The 21,694-nt window shown below is 37.4% G+C and overlaps 2 protein-coding genes and 1 long non-coding RNA gene across 5 annotated transcripts; all 3 read left to right on the top strand.

Annotated features, from left to right (window-relative positions):
- Positions 1 to 330: 330 nt before the first annotated feature.
- LOC148018843 (transcription factor TGAL1-like) lies at positions 331 to 3,482 on the top strand. Its single transcript, XM_087701419.1, has 4 exons — positions 331 to 711; positions 1,101 to 1,740; positions 1,874 to 1,956; positions 2,698 to 3,482. Exons 1-2 carry the CDS (start codon positions 505 to 507, stop codon positions 1,674 to 1,676), a joined length of 783 nt encoding a protein of 260 aa, XP_087557545.1. The 5' UTR covers positions 331 to 504; the 3' UTR covers positions 1,677 to 1,740; positions 1,874 to 1,956; positions 2,698 to 3,482.
- Positions 3,483 to 4,530: 1,048 nt separating this feature from the next.
- Positions 4,531 to 5,672, top strand: LOC148018844 (uncharacterized). The gene is made up of 3 exons (XR_015687538.1): positions 4,531 to 4,600; positions 4,684 to 4,759; positions 5,202 to 5,672. It is a non-coding gene; the product is annotated as an uncharacterized LOC148018844 (long non-coding RNA).
- Positions 5,673 to 6,546: 874 nt separating this feature from the next.
- LOC148018845 (uncharacterized) lies at positions 6,547 to 7,911 on the top strand. 3 transcript variants are annotated; one of them, XR_015695076.1, is made up of 5 exons: positions 6,547 to 6,680; positions 6,783 to 6,875; positions 7,045 to 7,137; positions 7,280 to 7,372; positions 7,461 to 7,911. XR_015695076.1 is itself a non-coding variant. In XM_087701646.1 (4 exons), the coding sequence occupies exons 1-4, from the start codon at positions 6,617 to 6,619 to the stop codon at positions 7,604 to 7,606; spliced, it is 396 nt and encodes a 131-aa protein (XP_087557772.1). In that variant the 5' UTR covers positions 6,547 to 6,616; the 3' UTR covers positions 7,607 to 7,911. The 3 variants fall into 3 exon arrangements, 1 of the variants encoding a protein (XP_087557772.1); XM_087701646.1 differs by lacking the exon at positions 7,045 to 7,137; XR_015695075.1 differs by lacking the exon at positions 6,547 to 6,680 and having other exon boundaries at positions 6,691 to 6,875.
- The last annotated feature ends 13,783 nt before the right edge of the window (positions 7,912 to 21,694 follow it).

The raw sequence follows: 21,694 nt of genomic DNA on the forward strand, positions 1-21,694 counted from the left end.
GAGCCATGTACAGAGTACTTTCAGTACACAGTTGGTAGTCATTCTATCCAAACATGCACAGAATACTAATCTAAACACGCTCAATGGCTTACTTTCATTGCCTCAAGATGGGCTTATTGATTGCTCAAACCATTCAAACACTCTAGCTTGTTTCTCAAAGTTATTCTTAGCACATATTATATCTCTTCTTTCCAAAACTCTCATCAGGAAAATTGTCTTGACTAACAGCCTGGCTTACACATATTGTGTCTAGTAAGTAAAACATTCAAGTTAAAATGATAAATTTCAGAGAATCTGTTGTATATACGTGTGTAGGTGATAGAGTGAGATTTCAATCCACTTTTGGGTGGCCAAGAAGAGAATCCAAGTATTCTTTGGCTTTACTGTGTTTGATTCTTTCTACTTGCCCCCACTAAATAGAGTTTTGTGTTGAGGCATGTTTTCTAGTATTGGTTAAAGTTTTTTCCTGCAGGGCGTCATTCCTCTGCTCTTGAAGCAGCATTTATGTGGATAGGTGCTTGGAGGCCCACATCAGCTATAACACTCGTGTACTCAAAAATGGGTATTGATGTGCAGAAGCATAATGGTTGCATAAGCCATGATGATGTGACATGCCTGTTGTCAAAGACACAGTTAGCTTCAATGGATGCTTTACAGCATTACATGCACCAGGCAGAGATGGAGCTTTCAAATCAACTAGCAACCATGCAGGTGAACCTTTGCTTCTTGAGTTTTCTGTTGCAATTTATCATGTTTCTGCCAAGCCATTTTGAAGCTGTCTGCCATGGTCTGGCATGATGCACACAAGAAATTTTCAACAAATTCTCACTATACTTCCCACATTGTGAATTACGACAACATCATGAGCTTCTGCAAGGGAGGGACCACATACCTAGCTCAGTGTGGTTGCTCCCTGCCCCCGACCAGGTATGTGGTCCCTCCCTCACAGAAGCTCATGATGTTGAATACTATAAGGAAAAACAAGGGAAAAGATCCCCTTTTCCCAGTCACACGGGAAAGTGTCTAAAGCTACTTGTGATTCATAATATTCTGTCTTTTCTAGGTTTGCTGAGCCTGACTACTACTTTGGGTTCTTTCAGATGCTTATTGCAGATCAAAGCATGAAAGAAGCCATAGGGATTGGGAGCTCTTCTTTCATCATGTCACACAACATAGTGCAAGGACAACAATTAATGGAGTCAAAGCTTGAAACTTTGAGTTCGCTGTTAAAGCGATCAAACTCTCTCAGGCTGCATACCCTCCAAGAGCTACAAAACCTGCTGACCCCAGTACAGGCAGCCCATTGCACACTTGCAGCCTTTGAGCTGGTTTTTGCTTTGAAAACATTGGACCTAAAAACCAAAGCAAAGATGGAGGATGATAGAGAGAACCACCAAGTATTGTCTGTGTCTCCTCCCTGTTCTGCAGATGCTGCTTGCAGACCACCTTATTGCCAGGGAAAATATCATGCTGATGGAAGAGAATCACTAGTGGCTTATTGCAAAGAAGCCGCATTACTTGATGGAATCAAACACACATTAGCTGACTATGAAGAAACCATCTTACCTGATGACCAAGTATATACTTCAGCTGGTGCAAAAGAAAATGCATGTACCTGTGAAGGTGAAGACAGGAGAGGGACAGAGCATTTAGGACTTGGGTTGGAACATGAATGAAGGACCAAATCAAGGCTCACCACATCAAATACTTTCATGATTGACAGCATCAAACTTGCTATGAGTTTGTCCTCTTTAACTCTCATCTACATGTCTTTTGTAGCAAGAGTTTGTCCTCTTTAACTCTCACGGTTGACCAGCTGGAGGCATATGGTATGATGTTGATGTGGTAGAGTTCTCTTACTTTGGTATTCCAGCCGCAACCCCTAAGCAAGAGGTATACACAAAGCTGGTTGAAGGTTTAAGGGGCAATGACCCATCCATCGGTCCAAGATCTCAGGTAAAAAGCCAGTGAATAACTTCAAAGTTTGAATACAAACTGCTTGTCTTGAAATTTAGTCATTCTATAATTTTACTTTTGTTTTGGAGGTGTGCATCTTACAACCAACTTTCTAAATTTTATCTCAAGGATCAGTTGCATAGCCTTAGAGCATGGTCATAATCTAGATGTGTCTACTCTTTTGATGTCATGCTTGTGGTCTTAGTTCAATTTTCGGATCAACTGTAGGCCCTTTTATGTAATCAAGATTGATGTCTTATATTGGTCTAACAAACTGTTTAGTATTTTTTATTTAATTGAGTTGTATAAACTAGCATATCAAATGAGGGCATTTGATGCATTATGATAGTGTACAGTTTAGTGGCAGATTGATATGTCTACATTGATATTCGAGGGGCATCACTCTCGAATCTATCATCATTTTGTTTATCGATATACTCAATTGCAGCATGATGATGTCCATATTTGTGTATAGAAAATAGAAATGACCATCTCATGTGTTTCTATGTTTTTGGTGTCATTAGATGTTTTCCGCACATTTTTCCCCTCCTTTCCATAAACTTTGAGAAATGCTGAGAGTATGTACATGCTTCATCATATATCAATTAAACAACTGATGGTGTTTTTTACACTGTAGAGGTGAAGATTGGCAGATTTTTAGTTGCAATATATGTAAATAATTGTTGCATCATTACTAGTTTGAAAATTCTGATACGTTTCTCTCTCTGGTGAATTTCACAGGTTGCAGGTCAAGAGACATTTGGTACACTTGGAGCCATAGTACAGAGTAGGACAGGGACTCCTCAGGTTGGGTTTCTGACAAATCGACATGTTGTGGTTGATTTGGACTACGCCAACCAGAAGATATTCCATCCTCAACTGCTTCGCACTATACCTGTGAGGCCGTAATCCTCAACTGCTCGAATTGAAAGCATTGTCGTGGATCAAGAAAGCTTCCTGAAGGGCGCTTTTTAAGTGTTTTCTTGCTCGCTTCCGGGTCCGCAGGTGGCAGCCTCAGTATCAGTAGCAGGACAGATGCTGATGGCTTTCCCCAGCGGTCGCATCTTCCGAGATCCCTGCTGTGTTGTGCCAATCAGATCATCCCCTTGGTAGCAGCAGTAGCTCTAGCGCCGGCACATCTAGCAGCACCGAGATGTATTTCTCCAGAGAGGAGATCGACAGGTGCTGTCCATCCCAGCGAGACGGCATCAACGTCCAAGCAGAGACGTTCCTCAGACACTCCTAGCTAGCACCACCTCGTGGTAAGCCCTGCTGTGATGCTTCTCTGTTGCATCTGGGGGAGATGGCGGCACTGGAAACAATGGTAATGGCACCGATGGTGGTGATTCCCGCAGGAGTTCCCCCTTCCGAAGCTGTAAGAGAAGGTGATAAGGTACCTAGGGAAGCCGTTTTGAGGCAGAAGCAGGGGCCCGACTGGGTGTTCTTGCCTTCTATTTGTTGGCACAGCAAGGGCGAGAGGTCGATGGTAGGGACCTCGTGCAGGACGATTGAGGCATCACTATAGGGGCGATAGGGAGCAGGCAGTATGAAGGGAGTAGGGACATGATCGGCTTGATGAAGATGATGATCTGCATGGCCATGGCCGTCTTTTTCTTCCTTTGCCCCTGCCCCTACCCTCGCCTCTCTGCCTCTAGCGGCAGCTCTCTGTGCAGTGCACATCTACAGCAGGGTGACTACAGATCTCAGTACCCTGTTGTGAAATCTCTCGCAAAAAAGATAGTACCATGAATTTCAATGTATCATATGCTCCAGATGGCCTATGTGATCCTGATGATCCCTCTTCCTTTTGGGAGTATGAAAGATCACCCTTCAACATGCCTGGATTTGCATGCCAGAATGGAGTGCATGATTTCTTGGCACGTTCATAGAGCACATCAACTGTTGAGGGCTGCACATCCTCATCCCAGTTGATCAACTCACAGAAACTTGATTGTGCTCCACTCCATGAGCTTAAACAAATCAACCAAATTCCAGTGTCACACAGTTCTCAGCTGTCACCGAGCTTCGCATTGGATAAATGCCATGCTCCATCTGATTTGTCTCCTTTGATTCCTAAAAGAAATCACTCATATTTTGCTTATACTGGGTACAGTCCTGGAAGCTGTCATTCTACTCCAAGAAGGCTTGAGGAGCTAAAGACTTGGCTGTGGATGAGACGAGAACAACCATTTGTTTTCATGAAAGCGGGCAGTTTCTTCCATCTAAAATCATGGTTGGAGAAGCATTTGGAGTGCCTGAGAAATCTGGTCAAAACTGCATCATTCAAAAACTAGTTCAAAGGCCGAAGAAAACAGAAATTCATAACAAAAAATGCTCGATTGCAAGCAGCCTTGTCCGTTACTATTGTTACAGCTAGAATAGCAGCTTCAACATCAAATGAAAAAGATGCAAAGCTAGGCTTAGCTTTGGCCTCAGCTGCTGCATTATTGCAGCCCAATGTGCTAGGCTTAGCTTTGGCCTCAGCTGCAAAAAGAAGATGGCTCTAATCCTTACAAGGAAGTGAGCTCATTCCTTTTACAGAGAGTTTAATCTTGTCATTTGAATGAATATGTACTTGGAATGGGCAGAGATTAATGATGCATTTGCTTACCTTTCCAATTCAACATCTTAACTTTGCAAGAAGGTAGTGTAGCTCCTGAAGTGGTTTTACTGTGTGCCTTAGCAGTATTTTGTTAACTAACTTGTGGGGTATTATTGCTCATGCAGATGGTGGAGCTTCTGGTCCGAATGGACTGTGCCGATTGTGAGAGAAGTGTGAGAAAGGCCCTGGTTAACCTCAAAGGTACATGCAGTTTGTTCACTTTAATATGTTATGCTGCATGTGAATGTAAAGAGATTTAAGGTGTTAATGAAGACTATGACTTATGACGCTCGTTAATCAACTGAACTGATTTGGAGATCACCAAGATTAGCTAACCAACTGATGAGATTAGGGACGTTTATGTTGAATGGATCAGCCCAAACATTTCTGAATCCTCAAGTGGTTATTGCCTATCAATAGAGCTGTTGAGGTGTGTTAAATCAAATGGGCAAGAGCTTCAGGATGGGTACAATATAGTTTGTCTCTCCCATGTAGGTTAACAGAATCATACAATGCTGCCCTTGCTATACTTCATGTTATTTCCATCTGGGTCTGTGGCTTTTAAGCATAGGTCAAATCAATAAATTGTACATGTCTTATCACTATTAGGATGTTGCTAATAGGCTGATTTTTCTGCATGTAGGGAAATGTGATTGCTCGTGGGATTTTTCTTAACACTATTAGGGGAAACCAAGGGAAAACAGTTCCCTTTTCCACATGGGAAAATTATGTCAAAAAAACTTCTTGTGATTGACTATATTCCATCTTGACATTTGATTTGTAGGCTGCAGGAATAGAGAGATCATGAAGAAAAAAACTTCTTGTGATTGACTATATTCCATCTTCAAAGTTCAGCTTGCGGCATTAACAGCCCCCAGTTGACAGCACTTTGGGGGAGCACTTTCTTAGATTGGTCTCCTTGATCCACACTTTGGGGGAGCGCTTTCTCAGATTAGAAGAGATGAAACTGTGAGAGTGCGCAACGGAAGAAGAACACGAACACAGAGGAGAGGAGAGAGAAAGCAGAGAATGAAGGAAGAAAGTCTGCACTGACTGAGATGAATGCTGAATACACTGGAATGGACAGAGCAGTCCCTGCACGCAGCCCGGAGCGTCAGTGAGGGAACCAAGACAGACTGGAACCAGTGGCAGCACCAACGCCGGAGACGGAGACGGAGGGAGCAGTGCTGTACCTGCAGAGAACAATACTGGACTGACTGGGGGGGCTGCTATAAATAGCCCCCAGGCCAGCAAACTGGCCAACCAGCCAAACTGGCCGACCTGGCCAGATTTGGCCGACTAGCCAGATCTGGCCGACTTTGGCCAGATCTGGCCGACTGCCCAGAAAATGGGCAGTCTGGACAAAAACAGCCCAGTTTGGGCTGGAACAAACCTAGGGCTGCATGCTGACTAGGCCAGCAACAAAAATGCACTGACAGAGCTCCTCTGTCTCCTGTCAGACTCTGACAGGAGCTCACAACCAGGAGATGACAGACTGAGACTGAAGAGGAGCAGGCTAACACCCCCTCTCAACTCCTGGGAGAGTCTGAAGACCCAAGAACCGCATGTGATGAAGCAAAGAAGCCTGAGGCAACGGCTTCGTAAAGAGATCAGCTGCATTGGCCGCCGTAGGAAGCCGACAAGGCACCTGTAATGGGTGGGATCGGGAAGAGGAACTCCCGCTGTCAAAAGCTTGGACTCAGGGTCCATGGGGCACGAGATAGGCCGACACTCAGCCATATCAAACTCCGAAAGAAGCTCGGAGATGTACCTGTGCTGCGAGATAAAAATGCCCTGTGCCATTTGATAGATCTCCAGACCTAGAAAGAAGTGAAGGATCCCTAGATCCATCATGTCAAACTCTTGCTGAAGAATGGACCGTGTATGCTCCACTGCTGAGTGTCGCTCCCTGTAATGATAAGATCATCCGGTGTCTTGTGTCTCTCTTCTCTTCTCTCTTCCTCCGTTCCTCGTCACCCTCGCGCATTGTTCAACAGGAAGTTTGTAAGATGCTTCAAACCAGAAGGAGAAGTTGGTGAGCCCATAAAAGTATAAACAATGAATTCCTTGTTTTCACCTGCTCAATTTACTATTAGATGGTGTAAAGAACATGGCAAAAAAGGTATGCGTGTTTTGATGTTTTGATGTTTTACAAATGCGGGTTTTGATGTTTTACAAATGTCTCTTATGTTTCTAAACTTTGGTTTATTATGTGTACATAAAGGTAACAAAATCACAAATGATGGTACAAGAGATAATGGAACAATGAAAGCTAAGGAGGTCATTGGCCCTAATGTCTCTTCAAATCATGATACAGGTATATGTCTTTTGAAAATTAAAATTTGTACATATTTTACATCTTACTTTATTAGGTGATTCATTTTGAGATTAACTAGCTTTAATTAGTCTCTTTGTCTAATTTAAAATGTTCATAGTTATTCATATTTTTAAACTTTGGGTAATTGTGTGTATATATATAAATATAGATTAAAGAACAACAAAAGGTGGGAAAAGAGGTAATGTAAGAAAGGGAGATCAAGAGGTTACTCGCAATAATGTTTCTTCAAGTCAAGATGCAGGTACCAACTTTAAGGATCAAAAACTTGTACAAATTTAGTGACCCAAATTGATACAAAATATCTAATTACTTTCTTTTGTGTTATTGAAATTTTTCATAACCTTGTATTATTGTGAGCTTTGGTTAACTCTATGTATATATAGGTAAACAAGTTACTAAAGATGACACAAGAGACAATGCAAGAAAGGAAGACATTGAGATTGCTTGCCTTAACACTTCTTCAAGCCAAGAATCAGGTATTACTTGCTTTCTTATGTTGATAATGAGTCATTTTTTGAAATGGTTATACTAACTAATGATATTTGATCACTTGAGTATCAATAGGAGTGATACGCATACCATCATATGATGATATCTATCGGCCACCCATGTTGAAATTTAGAGAAGAGGGTAGACAAACATTTATTACTTTGCAACATATTGGAGATTTAAGGGATAAAACAATCAAGACACACATGTTGCTTAATTAGTTTTTAGTTCTATGCTCCTTTAAAATTATTTTCATTTTACTTTTGGTTGCTAGAAGTAGATGTTGATGTCTTAATTTGTTTAATCTATTTTGATCATTAGATGTATGTTATTGATCCTTACTTGGAAATGATGACATTCTCTATATAATTTTCTAGTTAAAAATTTATTGTGCAATTTCTTGTTTGATATTAGCATGTCTAAGAGGAAGGGAAAAGTAGATAAAGTGATAAGGAAAAAAGAGAATTTCCACGGAATTCCCTAGTTGAAGGTACATATAAGTAGGGAATGTAAAAAATAGGAAAAATGAGAGATTTCCTAGTGAGAGTACCTAGGGAATCACCTCTAGAAAATTTTTCCTATATATGAAATATTTCCTATATAGGAATTATTCCCTACATAGAAAATTTTGTATTTTCCTATATAGGAAATATTTCCTATGTAGGAAATATTTCCTACATAGGAAAGGTCTTATGTGATTCCCTACTTATTCTCACTAGGAAATGTCCCATTTTCCCTAGTTTTTACTTTCCCCACTTATATGTATTTTCAACTAGGGAATTCCATGGGGAATTCTCTTTTTTTCCTATATGGGGATCGATTGAAAGTTCCTTGTGGTTGTTATTATTAATATTCTTATTATTGTTAAGTTATTTTTGTTATTATTGTTAAGTTATTGTTATTAATAGTTAATGTTAATGTTAATGTTGATGTTAGTATTATTGTTATTAGTTAATGTTAATGTGATGTTAATGTTAATGTTAATATAATAAATAATGTGAATGTTAAATGTTAATATTTGATTAATGTGAAATGAAATTGTGAATGTGAAGTGAATGTGAATGTAAGTTATAATTTATTTGTAATAGTAATTATGTTATGCTATGATGATTATGATTATATGATTATGATGTTATTATTTATTATTGTTTAGATATTATTTGTTTTTTAGTTTGTTGTTAGTTTATAGATTATTTTATTGTTGTGGTTTTATTTTGTTTAGAGTTACATATTGTTTTAGTTATGATGATATGATTATGATGTTATTAGTTTATTGTTGTTGTTTTTGGTATTGTTTTATTTGGAGTTACATATTGTTTTGGTTATTATTATTATTATTATATTTTATTGTTATGTTAATAGTTAATAGTTAATAGTTAGTAGTTAATTAATGTTATAGGTAATATAGATAATAGTTATTAGTTAATAGTTATAAATAGTTAATATAGCTAATAGTTATTTAGATTTAGATTTAGATTTAGATTTAGATTAAGATTTAGATATTATTGTTGTTGTTGTTGTTGTATTGTTTATTATATTATTACTGTTGTTGTGTTGTTTATTACCAACAAATTGTGTTATTTTATTTTATTTTTATTATTCTTATATAGCTACATAGTTTTGTTAATGGTTGTTATTTTATCATTGTTATTGTTAGTTATTATATTATATTATATTTCATTTATTATTTATTGTTAGTTTATTGTGGTATTATTATTGTTATTTTAATTGTTGGTTTGGTTTTTATTTATTTTTGATTGGTTTAGTTTATTATTTATATTATTTGAATGTGAATTTGAATATTTGAATGGATGTGAATTTGAATAATTGAATATTTGAATGTTAAATGTTAAATTAAATAGTTAAAGTTAATGTTAATATGAATGTGTTAATGTGAATGTTAATGTTAATGTCAATGTGAATGTCAATGTCAATGTTAAATAGTTAATGTTAATGTGAATGTTAAATAGTAGATGTGAATGTTAAATAGTTAATGTTAATGTGAATGTGAATGAATGTTAAATAGTTAAATAGTTAAATAGTTAAATGTATTGTTTATTGCTTTATTGTTGTTTAGATAGATATCTATAATAATGATGAATGAATGATGAATGATGATGATGATGATATTATTATTATTATTATTATAATATAGTTGTATAGTTTTGTTAATGGTTGTTATTTTAACTTTGTTATTGTTAGTTATAGTTATTATATTGTATTATATTACCAACAAATTGTGTTATTTTATTATTATTATTCTTATATAGCTATATAGTTTTGTTAATTGTTGTTGTTATTTATTATATTATATTATATTATCTTCCATTTATTGTTTATTGTTAGTTTATTGTGGTATTATTATTGTTATTTTAATTTAATTATTGGTTTAGTTTTTATTTTATTTTGATTGGTTTAGTTTATTATTTATTATTATTTGAATTTGAATTTGAATATTTGAATGGATGTGAATGTGAAATAGTGAATGTGTATGTTAAATAGTTAATGTTAATGTTAATGTGAATGTGAATGTGAATGCTAATGTGAATGTTAAATAGTTCATGTGAATGTGAATGTTAATGTGGATGTGAATATGAATGTTAATGTGGATGTGAATGTGAATGTGTTAATGTTAATGTCAATGTCAATGTTAAATAGTTAATGTTAATGTTAATGTGAATGTGAATGTTAAATAGTAGATGTGAATGCTAAATAGTTAATGTTAATGTGAATGTGAATGAATGTTAAATAATTAAATAGTTAAATAGTTAAATGTATTGTTTATTTATTGGTTTATTGTTGTTTAGATAGATATCTATAATAATGATGAATGATGATGATGATTATATATATATATATATATATATATATATATATATATATATATATATATATATATATATATATATATATATATATAATTATGATTATGATATAGTTGTATAGTTTTGTTAATGGTTGTTATTTTAACTTTGTTATTGTTAGTTATAGTTATTATATTGTATTATATTACCAACAAATTGTGTTATTTTATTATTATTATTCTTATATAGCTATATAGTTTTGTTAATGGTTGTTATTTTAACTTTGTTATTGTTAGTTATTATATTATATTATATTCCATTTATTTTTATTGTTAGTTTATTGTGGTATTGTTATTGTTATTTTAATCGTTGGTTTAGTTTATTATTATTTTATTTATTAGTATAAATACATATAAAAAATAATACTAATATAATAATAATAATAATAATAATAATAATATAAAATAATTAGTTACAGTTGTAGTGAGTAATGATTTAGTTGTAGTTATAGTTGTATAAAATGGAAATTAATAGTTAAAATAGTTACTTAGTCTTTCTTATTGTTTTATTATTTTAATTTTAATTAGTTTAGTTGGTTGTTTGTTATTATTATTATATTATTATTTTAATTAGTTTGGTTATTTGGTTATTATTGTTATTGTTATTAATATTGTTTTGTTATTTTAATTAGTTCCTTTAGTTTTTATATTATTATTATTATTATTATTATTATATTTTATATTATTAGTATGTAGATGTAGATGTAGATGTAGATATATGGATAAATAGATATAGATATAAAATATTAGATTAGATAGATATAGATATTAGTTTATTGTTATTGTTATCTTATTTTATTATTGTTATTATTTTGCTAATAAACATTTTAGGATATGTGTTTTAAGACATGGAGTGGAAGGTAACTTTAAGATATGTGGAGCTAAATTATATATAACTAGCGTTCCTGGCCTGAACGGTCATGCCTCCCACCCCTAAAGTTATAGCAATTTATACCATCACTGGCGTTCCTAGCGCGCTTCGCGTGCAAGGAATGCTATCCCGCTTAGCGGGGTGTGAGGGAAGTGAAGCTGCCATGCTATCGCACTGCAACTTCACTTCCCTATCGCACAGTGGATAATGCTATCACAAAAACATCACATGCTTTACTCTCCTCTACTCACAACCCCTCTATCTCTCATCCCATTTACACCTCCCCCCTCTGTATCCGTTATTGACATTAAATATAGATATAGGTATAGATATAGATATAGATATAGATATAGGTACAACTATCCTTCAGAACTCATTGCGATTTGTGGGGTTGGTATGGATGTAGTAACCCTTCATGGCATTGAAAATCGGTTATTGACATTTTTAAACTTAGGAGATTGTTTAGTGTGTGAATTATAGTTTTATTGATAGGGGTGGGGAATGTTGCATTGTCCTGGGGCATGATTTTCTAAGAAAGGATATTGTGTGGTCTGCACCATGCAATGTTAAGTGCACCACCTAAAATACCAACTCACCGGTCATTGTGGCGTTGGCTTTGATCCTTGACTGGATACATCCATTGTGACAAAAAGCCTAATCTCTCAACTAGGAGCCATGAGAATTTGCTTCAAATAATCCAAATGCATCTTGAAGACCCACTTGAGTCTTATGTGTGGGATAAACAAATTGAAACCTCACTCTGGATGCTACTTACTATAGCAAATTCTATTGTAGTCAATCATATGGTTTAATGCACGTATGTTTAAATTTAATGCATTGGAAGTTAATCTAATGTCATCTAGGATTTGTCACTGTTTCTAATTTTTAATATAAGATAAGAATAGTTGATATGCACCTTGATGTTGACGCATGTGTTTTGCGCAGCATGGAGGAAAAAAATGTGTCTGTAGCAAATGTTGTGCAGTGCGCTCCCAGTGTACAAACGAATGTGTGCAAAGGGAAAGAGGTTATAAGGAAGAAGGCAGTTCGTCGTGCACTCAGGCATGTTGGAGGATATGAAAGTTCTATTAGTTTTTTGAGAGTCATTCATCGCTTGGATGGGCTTGAGAAGCAAGTAAAGGCACTCTTTCGATGTCAAAGGGCTTCAGTTTCTCTTGGTGAGAGCATTGATAGCCGTCTACAAAGGATTGAGAGAATTTTGGAGGAGAAATACGAAGGAAACCTTTGTGATGGGGTGAGGATACAGGATGAGTTGGAAGAAATCAAGGGTTACATAGGGGAGATATATGAACATGTCCGAAAGTATTGGCCACGTATTGGATCCAGTGATGATCATGATGAGAAGATGAAAGATCTTATTGACAGTGCTGGTCGTATAGAGGATGACGTATGTGAGTTAATTGCTCACAAGAATGAAAACATTTCCCTTGATGTGCAACTTACTTCTTTGAAAGTTTCCCTTAATAGGTTTTCAGCAATGTTAGCCTAGATGAATCACCGTGTGGGGTCATTCCCTTTCACTCGAGAGCATTGCCCTTGATGTGCGATTTGCTTCTTTCAAAGTTTATCTAGATAGGTTTTTGGCAATGTTAACTTGGATGAGTCGTCGCTGCATAAGCGCGTCCTTGAAAATCTCCATTTTGAAAAACATTATCTATCTCTTTCAAATTGAAAATCGCCACATGCTTGATATATATAATCTTTGCAAGACTTTTTAAATGAGTTGTGTTTTATTCGACTGATGAAAATCTCCAGTTTAAAAAGCATTGTCTATCTCTTTCAAATTATTAAGATTTTTTGATCTCATTTGAATAGTTTATATATATTTCATATTTTCACCTTGGTATTCATTCATCTTTGACACATTTGAGCCTTTGGCAAGACCTATGTATGGATCTACACGAATGAACATCCATTAGTAGGGCTTGCACAAAGAGAGAGAGAGAGAGAGAGAGAGAGAGAGAGAGAGAGAGAGAGAGAGAGAGAGAGAGAGAGAGAGAGAGAGAGAGAGAGAGAGAGAGAGAGAGAGAGAGAGAGAGAGAGAGAGAGAGAGAGAGAGAGAGAGAGAGAGAGAGAGAGAGAGAGAGAGAGAGAGAGAGAGAGAGAGAGAGAGAGAGGAGAGGAGGTAAGGCATGGCTATATATTTGGTGAGTGTCATGTGCTCATGCATGATTATTTACACGTGTTTGTGCATTACTATTCTTTTGTCTTTGAGTCCAATACACTTTCGATTTGTGGTTTTTGGTTGGAAATGTGTTTGTCTTCAATGGCTTTGAGATTGAGATTTCTCTATTGGGACTCTTATACTCTATTGAAAGTGTCGTGTAGTCATCATGGAACAAAGCAAAGCTATGGATGATGTTCCAGACATAGTGCATTCGACTCCATTGAATGCAATTGATTTGGTTGAATCAAAGAAAACAGCCACAACATCATCTCTTCGATGCTTGCCTGCTTGGAGCCGTTCGCATGGGTATGGGAGATAGTTATTCTAATAATTGTATTTTTACCAAGGTATTGTGTTTTTTTTTGGAGATAGTCATTTGTGTATTTTGTTGCAGCCAAAATGTGGAGTTCAATGGAGTGAATAAAGTTAATGTGCGAAAGATGAAAGAAGTGGCAAGGCAACAGGGAGGGCATGTTAGTAAATCCACAAGGACATCAACAACCCGAAGAAACACAAAGGCTGCTTCAAGTTCTTTGGAGTTTAAACGCCTCGAGACCAAGATGAATGAGTTGATGGAATTGCAGACGAGTTTATCCACACGTGTCGATCATGCACTTGCTGTTTACTCTGTAGAGTTGCATGATCAAGCTAAGGGTTTGTATGGTGTTGTGTGCGAGACAAAGCACACCCAGAGTGTTCTTCAACAAGTCTCAAGTGCTTTGGGCTGTGAAGTGAGGGAACTTTCAGCAATTGTCTCTGAGACAAGTAGGTTGATGAATTTGTTGTTGAATGATATGTGGGCATCGTTTTGGGGGCTTGGAGATGACCACGATCCTGTGATTTTCCACAGGGGTTGTCGACTACCGTTTTTGCAGTTCCAAATGAAAGTTAATAGGTTCAATGCCTTGCTACAACAATTGAGTCGTCAAATGAACGGTCCCAATTGAGGAGGATTTGCTTGGCTGAGGCTTATCATCTATTGCCGTCTCGCTTATATCTTACTTGAAAGTGCTTGGACCAATGTTTCTTTTTGTGATTATGTGTGCTTCCTTTTTGTGAAGCTTACATTGGTTTTAATGTAACAATGTGATACCTCTTTCTTGAGGTTTGATCTCTCTCTGTCTCTCTCTTCAACATTTGGATGAAGGTTATGATCTATTGTTATCTCGCTTATGAAGATATTGAAATGCTTGGGCCACTGCTTTTTTGTGATTGTGTGTGCTATCTTTTTTTGTAACGAGACTAAATTGAGTAAACTGTATTGGGTATCTACAATGCGGTGTGATGTCTCTTTCGCTCTGTCCCTCTCTTTCTCTCTCTCTCTCTCTCTCTCTCTCTCTCTCTCTCTCTCTCTTTCTCCAGTGTTTGGTTCAATTTATTGGGGGTGATGCATTCTTCTCTCTTTTAAAGAGTTTGTAAACATTGATCTATAGTTTATTTATAGATATAATTATTATGTCTTGCAATTTAGTATGTATCAAAGAGTAATATTCTCTGTAAAATACGTTTCAATGTCTAGGTACTTGCTATGGATTGGAATAAGATTGTGTATTCTTTCTCTTTTCAAGAGTTTGTAAATATTAAATGCATTTTCATTTTTAAGTATATATATTGCCTCTTTCTTGAGGTTTGATCTATAGAAATACTTATTATGTCTTGCAATGTACAGAGAAAAGTTCATTAATTTGAGAATCCTAACGTTTTATAGTTTATTGCACATTCATGTTGAAGAGTGATGTTTGGGTTTGAGTTATAGTTTGGGGGATCGCGCGCCGGTTGGATATATATATTTTTTAAAATCTTTGGGTTAGATATATCTAATTGTATAGAATATATAAAAATATATGATGATTCTAATTTTGACTGCTATTGTTCCTTGCACGTAGGAGGATTGTGCTAATTTAAATTGTCGTACTATTTTTCAATTATGTGATTCTATATTGATTCTACTTTTAAGTCTTTTTGGAAATACTAATCCCAATCAAGTCTCTGCTTGAAAGAATGCATGTTTTCTCTTGATGTGCAGGCTTTGTGAGAATACCAACAATATGGGATTAAATAGTCAGAGAACTAGCAGGGATTATGTGTTGCGTATTCATAGGCATAGACTCAACTCTACACGATATAGACGACGACAGATTGCTAGGCTTAGGGCTCAAATGGCAAGACATGACCGGAGGGGATATAAAGAGATGTGTTCTACTATAGTTGAGTGCCGGAACGTTTTGCAAGGAGGGGCTCTAAATCATGATAGCTTGATTCGTGAGGGACTTCACAGTTTGGTTGAGCAGCAGTTTGCTAATGATTATAATTGTGATGCTGAAAATCACCAAAACTTAGGAGATGCTGTGATTATTGAGTGCTCCAACCTTTAGTGCTCGAAATGGGGGTTTTTGCTCCATTTTACATGCTTTGCCTGCAATGGATATTCATCTTGCAACTACAATATTGCTATTTCAAGACCCGATTATGCATTCCATGGGGAGTCTTTCTGAGATATGTGAGCGATGTTCGGCTAAATTGTGGAGATGTGAGGCTCAAGTGCAGGGGTCAGTTTTGTTTGGTAAACATTGTTGTCGAAATGGAAAAGTAATGTTGCCACGGTTGCAATATCCACCACAGCTATTGCATGATTTGTTGCATGGTATGCATCCTCAAAGCAGAGTATTTAAAAATAATATACGAGCATATAATAGTGCTCTTGCATTTGTGTCACTTGGTGCCAATGTTGATGAGCTTTTGTCTGTTGTGGGAAATTCTTATACCTTTAGAGTGCACGGCTCCATTTATCATTGTATAGGCCCTTTGATTCCTAATGTGCAACGACAGGAAAGGCCAAGATTTACACAACTTTATATTTATGATACTGAGCATGAGTTATCTAATCGGTTGGATGTTATGCCTAATTTATTGCCAAACTTGCTTGGGGAGCTTCAGTCTATGATGCATATGCACAATGCATATGCACAAGCTTTTAGATCCGTGGGTATGCAATTGCAAAACAATCCCTTGCATGATTTGAGAATGACTATTTTTGGGGTTCAACATGCTAATAGACAATACTCAGCTCCAGTGGCGATGACTGAGGTTGCAGCTATCATGCCAGGACAAGGCGATGAGAATACTCTTGATCGTCGAGACATACATGTTTATAGTCGGGATGGACGATGTATTGCTATTTCAAACTTACATAGGGCATATATGCCAATGCTATACGTTCTTCTTTTTCCTATGGGTGATGATGGTTGGCATGTAAAGGTACCTTATAGTGGTGTTAATGTTCCAATTAATATACATGGATTGTCTAATAAGGACTGTGTTACTCAGATGCAATTTTATGCATTTCGACTACAAGTGCGTGAGGACACTGAGGTGTGCATGTTGCGGGGTGGCCGATTGTTGCAACAATTTATTGTTGATGCTTATTGTAGTATAGAGAAATGTAGGTTAGCTTGGTGTCGTCAAAATCAATCAGTTTTACGCTCGAAAGTTTATAAGAGCTTAGCAGATATGGTGGGAGTGATGGATGATGGGCCCATGGGGATTGTTGGTGCCTCTATTGGAAAAAGGGTGGTTTTGCCATCTTCTTTTACTGGTGGGCCAAGACACATGTATCAGTTGTATCAAGATGCCATGGCTATAGTGAGAAGTAAGGGAAAACCTGATCTATTTATAACGATGACATGTAATCCAAAGTGGTTAAAGATAACTAATGCTTTGTTGCCTGGACAGACTGCTTATGATCGTCCTGATTTGACTGCTTGGGTATTCCATAAAAAACATGCTGATATGATGCATACATTGTTGAAAAGGAATCTGTTTGGAAATGTTGTAGGCTATGTTAGTGTGATTGAGTTTCAAAAGCGGGGGCTACCACATTCTCATACTTTGCTAATTTTGGAGCACCCTTTTAAACCCTCTGAAGCATGCCATTATGATAGATTTGTTTGTGCTGAGTTTCCTGATAGAGCAAAGTTGTCAGTTTTGTTTGAAACTATCTCAAAATGCAATGTCCATGGTCCTTGCGGTGTAATGAATCCCAAGAGCCCTTGCATGCGCAATGGTCGATGCACTAAAAAATTCCCTCGGAGGTTTGTGAATGTAACAACTGTTGATAGCTCTGGCTATCCTTTTTATAGAAGACGAGATGATGGAAAGACAGTCACAATAAAGGGTAATACTATTGATAATCGATGGATTGTTCCATACAATCCGTACTTGAGTAAAAAATACAATGCACATATAATGTTGAGGTGTGCTCAACGGTGGCAGCTGTTAAGTATTTGTATAAGTATATATACAAGGGACATGATCGTGCAACGATTAAATTTTTTGTTGGAAACTCAGGGTTAAATGGTACGACCATTCGTGAAGTGGATGAGATCAAGAGTTATTTAGATGCACGGTATGTTTCTGCTTCGGAAGCGTGTTGGCGAATATATGACTATGCATTGCACAATGAGAAGCCTGATATACAGCGGTTGCAGGTGCACTTGCCTGATGAGAATTATGTGGTGTTTCAAGATACAGACAATATATCAGATGTTATGCAGAATAAAGATATCAGGAAAACTACTCTTACGAAATGGTTTGTGTGCAATCGTATTCATCCAGAGGCTCGAGCTATTCGGTATCAAGACTTCCCAGTGTATTGGGTGTGGAATGCCAAACGAAAGGTATGGACGAAGAGAAAGCGTGGAAATACGTGTGGTCAAATATACTTTGTGCCGCCCACATCTGGTGAGCGTTATTACTTGCGAATGCTCTTGACAGTGTCTCCAGGATGTATGTCTTTTGATGATTTGCGTACTCTTGGCAATGTGGTGTACAACACCTTTAAGGAAGCTTGCATTGCAAAGGGCATGTTAGAGGGTGATGATGAGTGTGTTGTGTGCTTGGAAGAGGCTGCATCTATACAAATTGGTGCCCAGTTGCGTGCCTTGTTTGCTGCAATTTTGGTCTTCTGTGAGCCTGCGCAGCCTGGTCAGCTCTGGGATAGGTTTATGTCACCGATGGTGGAGGATATTTTGTATAAGTTATAGCTAGAGCATGTGCATATATCTTCTGCAGTTCTACAACAAGAGGCATCAAAGAGGGCTTTATTGCATCTTCAGGATCTTTTGCGACAACATGGGCGAAGATTGTCTGACTTTGATGGATTGCCAGAACCTCATCGAACAGATTCTCAGTTGTGTTCTAACCCTCTTTTAGAAGATGAATATGCATATGATATACTGGAGCAACGTAGAGTTTGTGTTTGTATGGAGGCAATGTTGAATGATGGACAGAGGATTGCATATAATGCAGTTATAGGTGCCATTGGTGGAAACTTTGGGGATGTTTTTTTTGGATGGTCCCGGTGGGTCTGGAAAGACGTTTCTTTACAAGTGTTTGCTTGCTAGGTTGCGCAATGATGGTCATATAGTATTGGCAACGGCATCATCTGGCATTGCTGCTTTTCTTCTGTAGGGCGGTCGTACTGCTCACTCGAGATTTAAAATTCCATTGGATCTATGTAATCGATCCACCTATAATATTCTTGTTTAGAGCAAACTTGCTCAACTATTCAGGCAATTGAGCCTTATTTTCCCATGATGCACAGGTTTGCATTTGAAGCTATTGATAGAACTTTAAGAGATATTATGAGCTGTGATAAACCATTTGGTGGAAAGGTTACTTTGCTTGGGGGTGATTTTAGGCTAATCCTACCTGTCGTGATGAAGGGCTCCCGTGAAGATATTGCTAATGTGGCACTATGTTGCTCTCATTTATGGCAGTATGTTAAGGTGCTAAGGTTATCTGGGAATATGAGGATGTCAATTGTTGGTGGTGTAATGGATAATGGATTTGTTGCTTGGATTCAAGGGATAGGGGATGGACTGGGTATTACGGAGAATTGTGATAAGTTACATATTCCATCTAGCATGGTATTGAAAGGGTGCTCTATTGAAACCTTGGTTAATAGTGTGTACGGTGATGTGTCCGCGGTGAGAGACTTTGGGGCATATTTTAGTGAGCGTGCTATACTTGCAGCGCGGAATACAGAGGTGGCTTCTTTGAATCATTGTGCATTGCAATCAATGCCAGGAGAGGTTATACAGTACTATAGTGCAGATTCAATTGCAGAGACGGGTGATAGCTCATTTTTATACTCTGTAGAGTATTTAAATACACTGGATCTTGGAGGTGGATTTCCTGTTGCTAAAGATGAATGCACCTATTATTCTGCTTAGGAACTTAAATCCAGCAAAAGGTTTGTGTAATGGTACACGGTTGATGTGTAAGGCATTCAATAAAAAGGTGATAGATGCTGAAATAATAAAAGGGACAAATGTAGGGGAACACGTTTTTATTCCTAGGATCACTTTTATTCCTAGCACCTTGCAATTTCCATTTGCTATGAGGCGGAGACAATTTCCTATTCGATTGGCGTTTGCTATGACGATCAATAAGTCGCAAGGCCAGACATTATCTGTTGTTGGTCTTTACTTAAAGACACTAGTATTTACACATGGACAGTTGTATGTTGCATTTTCAAGGGTGAAATCCTCATGCGGTGTGAGGGTGTTATTGGATGAGGATGGAAGCACTATGAATGTCACGACGAACATTGTGTACAAGGAGGTACTTCAGAAGATGCAATGAGGTGCATTGCTTTTTTGCAAAGATGCATACGGAGATGAATTTTTCTAGAGATGTATCTATTGAATTTTGATGGCTTTGTAGTCCTTGCTTGGTGTGTATGTGAGATAGCCTCAAAGCTGTATTCGGTTGGCATATACTCGATGGTAATTGAGTATATATTCCCTACGCTGTATATAAGTGTTTGCTTGACTTTTGCAGATGCCTACTCCAAGCTGGGGTTATTATCCAACTTCTGAGTATTAGAAGGAACTGCAGTGTGACTTGCGCGCAGTGACAACGGATGATATTATAAGAAGAACGCTTGCAAGGGTCATTGAGCGTTTGTATGATGATGTCAACATAGAGATTTTACTTCCAGTCTTTATTGAGGTGGTGCATTGTGGGTATACTCAGTGCTTTTGAGTGCATATGGGTGAAGCTGAGCAAGACAAGAGGTTTTGGCGATCTCACACTGATAAAATACCGAGGGGGTGGCCGGCATATGAATTTAAGGACCTCAGTTGTTTTGTGACGCTACATCAAGGTGTGACAATGCCTACCAAGTGGTTTGCAAGTATTAAGACAGGTATTGTTATTCCAGTGTTAAGTGATATTTGTCAATTGATGGATGTGTTCATGTTTATGTTGTGAGCTTTTGAAATTTTAGGCACAAGAAAGAGAGGAAAGACTATCATGTCCCCTGTACCATCACCAGGACGAAGAGTGGCAATGGGACTTGCTTCTCCTGAGCATGCTGTGTTGGAGAGTGGAATTTTTCCCAGTGATTCCTCAAAGAAAAGAAAGCTTCATTTTGGTTAGGCCCGATGGAAAGTTTCAACATCTTTGTAGCGTTTGGATGTAGATGTATCTATATCTATTTATCATAGGTGTAATCAAGAAGTGGTACTTCGTGGTTTGTTGATACTTGGATTTATGGTACCAAGTTTTCAGCTCTGGAGCAAGATTTGGTTTTGGGCTTTGCTTCACCTATCTGTATTTGATACTTGGATATGCTTACACTTTGTGGTTCATTCCAGCGTAGCAATGTTATTTCTGATTGTAACATTGAATGATCATGTAGAGCTACTTCTAGCTATTGCGCATAGCAGGTATTGTTGTTTTAATGTTAAGTCCCCTGTACCATCAACAAGACGAAGAGTGGCGATCGGACTTGCTTCGCCTGGCCATGCTATACTGGAGAGTGGAAAATTTCCCAGTTATTTCTCAAAGAAAAGAAAGCTTCGTTTTGGTTAGACCCTATGGGAACTGTAAATTTTTTTGTAACATTTGGATGTAGATGCATAGGCACAATCAAGAAGTGACACTTTATGGTTTGTTGATACTTGAAATTGTAGTGCAAGGTTATTGGTGCAATCTCTAGAAGAAACTTTGGTTTTGGGCTTTGCTTCACCTATGTGGGTTTACTACTGAGAGTTTGCATGCAATGCTTGGACAAACTTAAATTTGTGGTGTGGCTCATATATCTTTCATTTGTGGTTCGTTTCATTGTAGGAATGTTATTTCTCATTGTAACATCTAAGGATACAAGTTGTTTCTAATTGTTGTGCAGAGCAAGTATAGACACAAGTCTATAAGTTTGGTGCATGGTCATTGCATGTATATATGAGTCTATGTACTTTTTGATGCAAATGCATATTTGGTCTTTTATACATGTGTGTAAGAGAGAGAGAGAGAGAGAGAGAGAGAGAGAGAGAGAGAGAGAGAGAGAGAGAGAGAGAGAGAGAGAGAGAGAGAGAGAGAGA

The sequence above is a fragment of the Lygodium microphyllum genome, chromosome 20, assembly GCF_053477565.2.
Source record: "Lygodium microphyllum isolate KBCC chromosome 20, Lygodium_microphyllum_v1.1.10, whole genome shotgun sequence".
Classification (NCBI taxonomy): domain Eukaryota; kingdom Viridiplantae; phylum Streptophyta; class Polypodiopsida; order Schizaeales; family Lygodiaceae; genus Lygodium; species Lygodium microphyllum.